General features: G+C 35.6%; 1 protein-coding gene across 3 annotated transcripts in view; it reads left to right on the forward strand.

The window, feature by feature from the left end:
* The window catches only part of LOC117789244 (probable basic-leucine zipper transcription factor P), a 32848-nt gene extending 21648 nt beyond the window's left edge, over nucleotides 1–11200 (forward strand). For 2 of the 3 annotated variants that reach the window (XR_004617847.1, XR_004617848.1), the window contains exon 3: nucleotides 10471–10718. Coding sequence is in view for 1 of the 3 variants with exons in the window: in XM_034628356.1 (XP_034484247.1) it covers nucleotides 10481–10816; nucleotides 11121–11192 (408 nt within the window). In the remaining 2 variants the exon portion in view is untranslated. Of the gene's footprint in view, nucleotides 1–10470; nucleotides 10817–11120 lie in introns of those variants that run through there. The other variant, XM_034628356.1, reaches the window with a different exon arrangement.
* Nucleotides 11201–11244: the final 44 nt, after the last annotated feature.

Genomic DNA, 11244 nt, shown 5'->3' on the forward strand with positions numbered 1-11244 from the left:
ATCCGCTGTTGTCGTCATCCTTTTTGTTAAATGATTTCCATCGTTTGCGCCTTTGAGGCAGAAAAGCAAACGGCACATGCCGGGGAATACCAATCCCAGGGACATCATCAAGGCCCTACCAATTTTTGTCTAAGAGTTGACGCCTCACGTGATGCCCCAAGTGGCAACTACATGTATGTGTGTGTGTGTGTGTGTGTGTGTCTGTGTTTCTGTACACACTAAGGGATTAATAGGGCTGTGGACAATTTTCGAGCTTCCACAAAAAAAATAAATAGGGCTTAGAGCTTGGAGAGCATCCAATTTTATTTAATTTCTTAATTAGTTTTGTTTATTGAGCTTATCTTCTGCTTTTGTGGATTGTGGCTAAAAGAGTTTTTAAAAATCTGAACTGTTTTTTATATTTATAAGTAATTTTTGTAAAACCCTAATGTATTTAAATCTATTAACATTAATAAAGTAAACAAAATTGTAAGAATTGTTTAGCTGCTGAGTTTCAACTTCAACTCATATATTATGGCTTACATATTTAAATTACTTAACTGATCCTTTGAGTATTCTCTTACATTATCCAATTGACATGCAAAATTCATGGTACAAAAGCTCAAAAGACACACACACATTCACAGAAAACACGAAATTTGAAAGCGGGCACTTGAAATGCATGGAAAAGTGAACGAAGCTTTGATAAAGTTTCAGCGTCTTCTCCCCTCAAAAACCTCCCCAAATAAAGAGAAGCAACCACAAAAATGCAAAGCACTAACAAGCACTTGCATATGCAAGTGTGTGTGTGCGTGTGTGTGCGTGTGTGTGCGTGTGTGTGCGTGTATATGTCTGAGTGTTTGCAGAGTCTTAGAAAACTGTTGTATGCTTAATTTCCGGTTGCTTTAATACACATTCACTCAGGCATGCATTCCTGGTGAGCTTCTTGTTCGTTCCTTGTGCTGCTTGCTGCGTGTCGTATCCTGTCGCGTTGTCCTTGCGGCTTTATGACCCGCAGATTTGTGGCCAATAGCAAAATATTTATATTGAAATTAAATACTCTCAAATGCGAACTTACTTACGCAAAGCCAACTGAAGCGTGTCCACAGCATTGAGCTTTTGAATTGCCCACAGTAGGTAGATACTGCAAATATGATATGGAGAACAGATTAAACAGTTGATGCATTAACAAAAGTACTTACAACTTAGCTAAATAGACAAGCCATGGAAATACTCAATTAAATTGTAATATAATTGGAAAGTAAGCAGTTAAAGCAAGTTTTGAGCTATAATTGTACTTTTACCCTCATATGAAATTCGAAATATAGTTGAAAGAAGCTGGAGTACAATAATTTCACAGAAATTCAATAAAATATGTATATATTTCCTCACACTGTGTTTCAATTCTAATCTCACCACTCTTATCCATATATTTATTGGAAAACTATAGCAAAAAGAATTAAAGATTTGGCAATTGCCTTAGAAATTTCAAATAATAATTATAAAAACAGATACAGTGAATGTCCTAGTATTTCCAGCTCTCATACTCTGACCTCTGTATACATTTTATGGTAAAGATAATCCATCTAAATATTTATAACCCCTTTTGCCTTTAAGTCTCGACTTGGATTTGACTAATTTTCCCCCTTGGTAGATAGCCCAATTGTGCAGTTTACCTGTGCTTAGCTATATATTAATGTATATAAGGCTATAGGCACGACATCGTATATGTATATCCTGTTCAAGGATGCCATTGTTAGCTGGAGCGACCCTTGAGATACATAAATAAACCGCCTCAAGATTAGTTTAAATCGTTGGCGACGTGCGTCTGCCCTCGTTTTGTGTATGCGCTTCGAGCGAAAAAGCAGCTGCAACTTGTTTGAGGGTAACGCCAGTTGCATCGAGGGTCGCCCCAACACAAGCACTCACACACACACACACATACTGGACGTGTCTGTATGCATGTAAAGTGGCGCTTATTTTAACACACACTCGTACTCACATCCACAAACACATGCACTCACCCACAATGACTACGTACAACAAGTAACAAGTTGTCAGTGTAGTGTGCTCGACTGTGAGATACTCTGCATTCAACATATGTGAATAGGTAAAATATTTGGGAGTTTGGCAATGAATTGTAATATTTTTTGCACTGAAAATTAAGAGAAAATTTGATTTCTCTTTTGTTATATCTAGTTTCCAGACTAGTCAGACGAACAATTTTGATTTTTGAATAGGCCTGCCTCAGCCTATTTCCTAGCTAAGTTTTTTCTATTTTAGACCAAAAAAAATTTAAATTTAACAATTTTTATTATGATAAATTATGGTCGTTTAAAAGAACTTTAATGTATTCAAAAACATGAACTCTTTCCAGTCTAATATGATTTTTTTCTGCCTGTTACAAATTTTAGCACAAGTTTATACAACTCATTTTATTTATTTTTGGCTAGTGTCTTTGGGTGCATGGTACAGAAAGCTCTTTGGCACTCTCGTATGGAACATGATGCCCTATCTGAACACATATTCCCCTCTAACCCTTGCCCCACATCCTTTTGGCCCGTCGGCAACCCTAACACAGCTATTATGCTCATTATGTGCTTGGTACTCGGCTCGTTTTGTCGTCTTCTCATCGCTGTCGTCGTCGTAGTATTCTTCTGTTTGTTGTCGTCCCACGTTTTGGCTGTCGTCGTCATCATTCAAGCTGTTTGTTGTCGTTGTCGTTGTTGTTGTTGTTGTTGTTGCTTTCTGTAGCATTCTTTCATTTTTGTCTTGTCTTCTCTCTCTCACTCTCTTTCTCTTTCTCTCTGTGAGTGTTTGTTTGCTTATCTTGTTTATTTGCTTTTGTGCCAAATTATTTGTCGTTGCTTCTTGTCTGTTCTTTTGCTACTTGTTATTTCAATGTTTATTGCCGCACTCTCTTGTTGTTGTTGTTGTTCCGTCCACTTCTTCAGTCATTGTTGCTGTTGTTGTTGTTAGGCAACCAAGCGATTTTATGGCTTATGCTAAATGCTAGCACTAGATATAGTTCAAGGTATAACCAATAAATACTCTATATCTTATAGAAATGCCAAAGCAACTGCCGAAAATATGTTTCATATTTATTTGCTAAGATTGGCATGAAGTGTAAAGTACTCTTAAACTCTATTCTAAAACCCAAGGAAAGTAGAGTCAATGTTCAAAAATAAAGTTTCAATCTAAAAGGTTGATCTTATCATCAAATAGCAAGTTTGCTGGAACGTTTTGTCCTAATTAAAATAAATAACAAATAAAGTTTCAATCTAAAAGTGTAATCCTATCATAAAATAGCAGTTTTTTTGTTATCATGTTTGCTGAAACGTTTTGTCCTATTTAAAAGGCTTTAAAAAAATCACAATATCTTAATTTATATTCTTTAATTATTTGCTTTTAAATACTTTTTTACAAATGTTGAAACGATTTAATTTCAAGGCTGCAAACCTCCAAAATTTTGTTAAAGATTCGATTCGGCGGTATTGGTTTATATACTCCCGGAACCCAAGGTTTGGGTTCGAACCTTGGTTCACTTTTATACAAAAAAAAATTGTTTATTGTTATAGATTTTTCTCTACATTTTGAACTAATTAATTTTTTTTTTAAAGAAATCAAATTTTGATGATAAATTGAATTTATTTGAAGATTTAATTATGACTTATTTTAATCCGAAGTCTCAAATAATTGCGCAATATTAGAGAACCATAAAATTTATGAAATTATTCTTTTTCACGAACCAAACCTTTTATTTTAGAAAGCGATTCGGTTTAGGTTCGGGTTCGCAAAGCAAATAATTTCAAAAGTTCGGTTCATGATCCGGTTCAGGCTGCTTAAGACCATGAACCGAACCGGTTCTACGAGGCTCGGCTCAGAACCGGTTTGCAGCCTTGTTTCATTTAAAATATTATAAATAGTTGTTTTCAATTGAGAGATATTTTGCTGGAACATGTATAGAAATAAAGCTAAAATTCAAAAATATCTCAATGTAAAATAAATATGATTGGCTAAAAAGCAAAAAATAATATCATATAAAATCTTTCCGGTATCAAAATCTCTGTTAAATAATTATATATTTTCTTCATTTATTTAGTCTGCTAAAAAATCCACTTCAGGACTGACCGAACATATTATTCTCCGATTTCTCATAATATACATATGAATATAAAACTAACTTTAGTTTGTGGCTCAACTATTCATCAGGACTTGCCAATGCTATAAATCGCCGAATTTTTGTAGGATTTTTATTTCCTTCTGTGTCTTTTTCTTTATTTTCTGTCAAAATGCAGCTATAAGCAGCTTACTCTATAAACTTTCTGTTCAAAAAATCTGGACATGTCGCTGTGAAATGGACAAAATAAACTGCAGTAAAAATAAAGTGAATTGACAGAAAGATAGACAATTTCAGTTCCCGATGGCGTAGAACTTCGGGAAAACAATGTTCAGTCCAAAAATGTCAATTTATTATGGTGAAATCAGCGCTGTCCACTCACACACACCCACACATATACGGACACGCGCGTGACCAGCAGGATGTGCCACGCCTCATTTCGCCTCCATTTTGACAATCCCTCCTGCTCCACGTGCAGTCGCTGTCATGTGTATAAATACTTTTTAATCTGAATTATTACAGTGTGCCAGGTTTTTATTGTAATTTATTCACATAAATTTCCCATGATGCATGGAATTTAAGTGGCTGTGACAGAAGAGGAGTGAGGGGAGGACAGGGGACAGATGAGAAGAGTGAAGAGTAAAGAGAGAGGGGCGCAACCACCATGTCGCTCAATGTTTAATATTTTAGGCTCACAAAACTGTCAAAATGTGACACAAAAGGACATAAAAAAAAAGGGAACCGAAAATGCACCCTTAAGGGATTAATGTGATTACAACTTTATCAACATAAGAACCTGATCTGATTTGTTCTCTTCTGCCTTTTGGATTTAAGCTAAAAGTTTTTTAATTACTCAGCTAATCGATAAATGATACGAGAGCTTATTGGTCCTCAAGTTAAATGTGAATAATATAAATATTGTTGCGACATTAACAATTTATTTGCACTTTACTTTTGTCTGCGGTTTTAGCTGAAACCGCAATTTAATTATTTAAAACAATTATGTAACTATAATAAATGAACAAACCACAGTTAAATATATTGGTTATTGGCACTAAAATTGCATACAAATTTTAAACGATTGTTGCAATTCTTATCTGGAAATGTAATCAATATCCTGTTGAAAAACTTGTCTGACACTTGGGTCATTTGAAGCAGCTCTTGTTGCACATAAGCGACATTTCACTGTAGCTGCAAAAATGGGAAAAATCTCTTTACAAAAAGTGTTGCATACCACACAGGCGCCTGCTGTTGGCCATCTTGCAACCGAAACCAGCAACATGAACATCAAGTGACTTTGCTGATGTTGCACAGTTGAACAGTTGGCGTTGCAGTTGATGTTGCAGCTGTGCTTACATTTCTGAAATATCTTCAACAGCAAGGGGCAAGTTCGATTGCAAGTTGCCCCGAAGCTGTAGCATGTAATACTAACAGTAAACAGCTGCATTCACGTACAAAACGTGCCACATGCTGCAGAAGGAGGGGCTGAAGGGGCAAGTTTGTCTTTTTATTTGAACATTGGCCGAGAGGCAGAGACAAGCTGGACTGCAAGCTGCAGCTACGTCACCAGCTCAATGACTGTGCCAATTAAGTGTAAACAGTATAAACCCATCACGAACTATGTGATGCACTGGAAGAAATCAGGCAATAGTTCAAAACTATTAACAGTTGTTTATTTATTTATTTTATTTATTTTTTTTATTAATACACGACTAAAACCAGTCGGCAAAAAAATTTGGATATACAAAATAAGACAAAAAAGTGTATTTAGAATTAATATTAATATTAAAATTAAATTATGAACTGAGACAAAAAAAATTATATTTACGTCTGGGGTATAGACAAATTGTAATTTATTCAATATTTCTTGCAAGGATCTCCGAAAACTGACAATTTAGAGACATTTTTTCTCAAAAAAAAATTTATTTATTTACTTTTGTAATATAAATTATATATTTTTTTTTTAAATCAACTATTAAGTAATGATTTTCCCTTGTTTCTGTCAGTGTACTCTTAAGTTGGTGCAAATGTTTGCACCGCAAACTGTCAACTGTCAGCTGTCAAATGTGTTGTGGTGCTGTTTAATTTACGTGCAATTAGCCAAGGCAACTCACGCATTCCTAAAGAAGCGTTGCACTCATATCATTCATGCACTCATTCATTCATTCACTGCAATCGACTAACATTTTGTTCGAGCAGGGAAATGCATAGCTGTGAGTTTTCTCAGTTGTCGGTCAGGTGCTTTGGTATTTTCAATTAATGCAATGCGACTTCAATTATTGGCACTCTCCCCAACAGGTCGCCGTTGTCGTTGTGCCACTTTTTGTTGCCTAAGCTGCGACTTAAAGGGCTTAAGTTGCCTCTGCTGAGTGTGTCGGAGTATTGCTATGTCTTTTATCGAGAGTGCAGTGCACTAATTGAAATGCGAATGAACTCGCATAGCCAACTGTTGACATCGAGTCGAGTTATTTAATTAGGCATAGGAGTTGCAGCTGCTTCAAAGTGCATTGAAAGTGCGTCACAGCAAAGTGCAACGGAGCGTATGCGTAATGGCAATTGCCAATTGTTTAGTCCCTCGAATGTCTCTCTTATCGTTATCGAACACAATCTCATTGAATCTGGGTCAAGTGCTTACCTCAATTATCCGGGCATTACATAAAATTTCCGGTCGCTTAACTATGTTTTACAATAATTCCATCCACATCTCAATAAGCTCTATTACCACCGATGACAAGGACTCTCATTTATAATGCATTTTGTGGTGACATATTGAAGTCGAGTGCTGCAAAAAGCTTAGCACAATATTTTAAAATTGCTTTCACTCCTACAAAAACATGAAACTTTAGCGCTTAATTGAGTTTAATCAAAGTTTTTTTCATTTTTTGCTGCTGTTCGCCATTTTGCTCTACTGGAAAATCGATACAAATAGTTGTTATTGTGTGGAGAACAGTCTTTTTTGCTTTTATTGCTATTGTGAGTATTCCGACATTTTAATGGCAAATTAAAATATTTTCAAGTTTTTTTTAGAGCATAGACATGAAATCAATATGACTAGCAAAAGGTCAGCGTTTGTAATAGAGCAGGGCATAATTACAGGGTCACTAATACAGCTTCAGCTTAGTCTATTATAATAGATAATTATTTACTTTTAAGCAAAAAAAAAGAGACCTTGATTGTATCACTTTCACTTCTAATTATTCATAGAATTCATTTTGACCTACGACCAAACCAAACAACCAAACAAAATTTCAATTACTCGGTTACTAAATTGTTTAAGACCTTAGCAACTTGATGGAATTTTCAATTAAAAACATTCCTCTGTCTCTCTCTTTCTCTTTTATATATATTCAAATCTCTCTACTAATTAGTTTGGATTTTGCCAAATTTCATATCAGGTAATTTTGTCATTAAACTTGCCACAAACTGTAAAATGACAGCTGAATTTCACTAAGCCACATTCGGAAAACAAAACTGCAACTCAATTATGAGAAATGAAAAAAAAAGACGCAACAACTAATTCGAGTTGTGCAATAAACTTGTAACAAATTATTAAATTGACTGGAACTGCTAAGATGAAATATAAAAGTGTGGATAAAATAAAAGAGGAGAAAAGAGAAAGGCTGATAAAGTTGCCACAATAAAATATGAAAAGTTGCCCCAAGCGGGAAATGAAATGCACAACAAACTAGAGACAAGTCCGACAACAAAAGCAAAAAGGACACCATAGCAAGGACATTGCGAGTTGGCTTTTTGGTTAGTTTTGTTTGGTTGGCTGTCAGTGGCGCCGCTTCCTGCCAACTGGCGACGGATTAGCTTTGACCAACTTGCAGTCGTAGTTGCCCCGTCGAGTTGCCCGTGGTTTGTGCAAATTTATGCGCCTCAACTAGAACGAGGCCCGGAAGGCATAAAGGATATCAGCAGCAACAGTTCTGAATGGCGAGGGGTAGGCCAATCGCAGGGGCAGCAGGAGCTGTGGAAGGATGCTTGCCTCAACCGATCTCTGGTCAACTTTTCTGGCTATCTTTTTTTTCTTTTGAGTTTTGGTTTTGTCTGTTGCCTCTTCAATAAGCAGAGGCCCAAAAGTTTTTCAACAGTTCAAAGGGGCGATGGGCATGACAGTCAAGTGAATTGACATTTACGGTGCGAACAACAACAACTGTGGATGTTTTTCATTTTTTTCTTCTCTATTTTTCCTGCTTGTTACAAACGCTTAAAATAGATTGAGGTCAATAATTGTTGAGGGAGACATGTGGGTAACGATGGGAAACTACCAATTTACATATGTAGTCATAGACCGAATGAAGCCATGATGTTGTTGTGGCTAATACGGGGTATATATTAAGATTGGTGTGCTCCTTTTACTCAAGAGTCGTTTGGTTTATTTCTGTGCTTTATAGCCAAAGTCACGTAAGAATCAAATAAATGTATAATGAATGGCGAATGGCGTATAGCGTATAGCAAGTACCAAAGCCACTGAACAGCCATCGAGTATTGCCGGAATGGATTTTTACAGGATGTGTGGATGTGGATTCAAGCTATCTTACCCTTATGTGAGTTCGCATATCTGTCAGTCTGTCTGTCTGTCTTTCTATCTGCTCGTGTTTTCCCAGGGACATGCCAAAGTTGTGAGTGAAAAAACCACAACAAGTTACATGCTTTGTGGTTAGTATTGGAATGAGCATCTAAAAGAAATGAACGGATATTAAGTTTAAGCTTAAGCTTTGAATTAATATATATTTAGTTTCACTAAGAATTCTTAGAAAATTAACCAGTCAGTTGTTTGGAAGCAAACAAAAAAGTTATTCTAAAAACTATTTCAAATAAATCTTAATTAAATAAAAAAACTTGTTCATTTATTGTTATCTTTTAATTAATTAATAAATATTATAATTTTAGTATAATATTTTCTGAGTACATTTTATTATATCTGAAAATTTTATTTAAGACTTCAAAGTTTTATAAACACGCAAAACCAATAAAAACTCAAACTCAATTGTATCTTATACTATCACAAATTAAAATAGACTAAATTCCATTAAAATCGTACTTATTTTGTACACTCGAAATCTAAGTTTCAATGACTATCAGAAACTCAATTGCCATTTGCCACATGAGCTTTTGGCTAAAAAGAAATGTGCTGAGAATTCTTGAGCCATTTTTAAAAAGCAATTGCAATACGATACACCCACTCCCAGGCCACGCCCAGCTGCGTGCCAAATTGTCGAAGGGAGTTCTACAATCCCAAGCTAACATAAATATATGTGTATCTGTTTATATGTTTTTTTGTAGAACAGAGCCAATAGTCCAACAAAAATGTCGTCAGTCAGTCAAAACATTTTTATAATGATTTTAGTAGTTGTATTCTGATCGCATGTTGTGGCATGTTTTCTGCCACTTGTTGTAGTTGTTCTTGTTATTGTTACTGGTTGTCATTTGCGGCCATGGCAAATACAAAATGTTCACAGACAATGCAATTTTCATGCCCTGCTGTGAATAGAAAATAGAATATTTCGCCTTTTTTGATATCAGAGCTTTCCGATTTGCTTTTTGTTCGATTTTTGACACGCAAAAAAAAAAAAGAAGTCTTTAGAGCTACCACAAGATTTTAACCACAAAATTCAATTTCCTTATTGGCTGAACACACAGATTCACACAAACATATAGCTGTGGAAAGAGAAATGTATTATTTGTATAGGATAGGAGATATAACTTATGTAGCTTAAAAATTAATCGGCTTACATTGAACTCGTTGAGCTTACAACTTTTTAACAGGTTTCTACATAGCTTAAATTGTCTTTTGAACTAAGCACTTGAAAGCATTTTGGAAAAAAAAACATGGACTTTTTGGAACATATTTAGCTATTTAAATATTTAGTTGACACCATTTGAACCAAAGATGGATTATTACTATCAAATTTTTTGTCTCAAATGATACTAAATAAAAGCTAGTATTGAATATGAGTTGAGGATGCTGAAATATGCTATGCCCTAGAATATATACATGCATTTCAACAAAATATTGCAATAATTTCTTTGAAAAATATTTAATTATAATAAAGAAAAAGTTCTCTATAAATATAAATTAAATAAGAAAATTTCAACAGTATGTTGCAATAATTAACTAAGAAATAACAGTCATTAATCAATTAATTTATACAGAGAAAAAGTTTTCTTTAAAAATTAAAGTGGAATTATTTGTGTAAATAATCAAAGAAATATTATTTACATTTTCTATACAAATCTTATTTCTGTATACAAATGTTATAGAAAAATGTTCTATGCAGTTTTAAAATATTTATGCATGTAGTGTTTGAATGTTAATGGGCTAAAAAAGTATTGCTACATTTCTTTGTATTTGCTTTTTCTTGCAGTTCTCGTAACATGGGCTGCGCCTTTGAAGCAGCCAAAGAGCAGCCCAAGCAGAGAACAAAACAACCAAATAGAAATCAATGTGCTGCCCCAACAACAACAATAACAACAGCAGCCACACTAGGAAGTACAACAACTACAACAACAACGTCAACGACAACGACAACAATACTCGTAGTAGCAGCTGAGAGCAGAGAAACAGAGGACATACAAATCAAGGATAACTATCAACAAAATCATAAAACGCAAACGGCAATAGAAAAAGCGAACGACAAACATCAAAAAGCGACAGCTCAAGTGCTTTTAGCGACACAGCAACAACAACAACAGCCACAACAACAGCAACAACCACAACAACAGCAACAACCACAACAGCTTTGTCAAGTGGCGCTGGATAACAAGGACGCGTTGGCGACGACACACGAAACAATCGAAGCAACAACAACAACGATCGATATTGAGGCAAGAAACGATTTGCAACTAACTTGCAACAATTGCTACAGTCGCAGCCCAGAGATTAACCGAGATGAGCAGCAGCAGCAGCGACGACGTCGACGCAGGCATTCGAGGCGTCAAGATCATGTGGCAAGTGGGCGTCGAAGCAAGGGCATGGCAACAGCAGCAACAGCAGCAGCAGCAACAACAGCGGTGGCAACAACAACAGCATTGCCTATACCCTGTCTACGATTGCACGAGATGTTGCTGCATGCGCGAGCTGCCTTAGCGACGCCACGAGCAGTGGGCGTGGCAAGTGAAATTCAAAGTGAAAATGAAAG

This window comes from Drosophila innubila (assembly GCF_004354385.1).
Source record: "Drosophila innubila isolate TH190305 chromosome 3L unlocalized genomic scaffold, UK_Dinn_1.0 0_D_3L, whole genome shotgun sequence".
NCBI lineage: Eukaryota > Metazoa > Arthropoda > Insecta > Diptera > Drosophilidae > Drosophila > Drosophila innubila.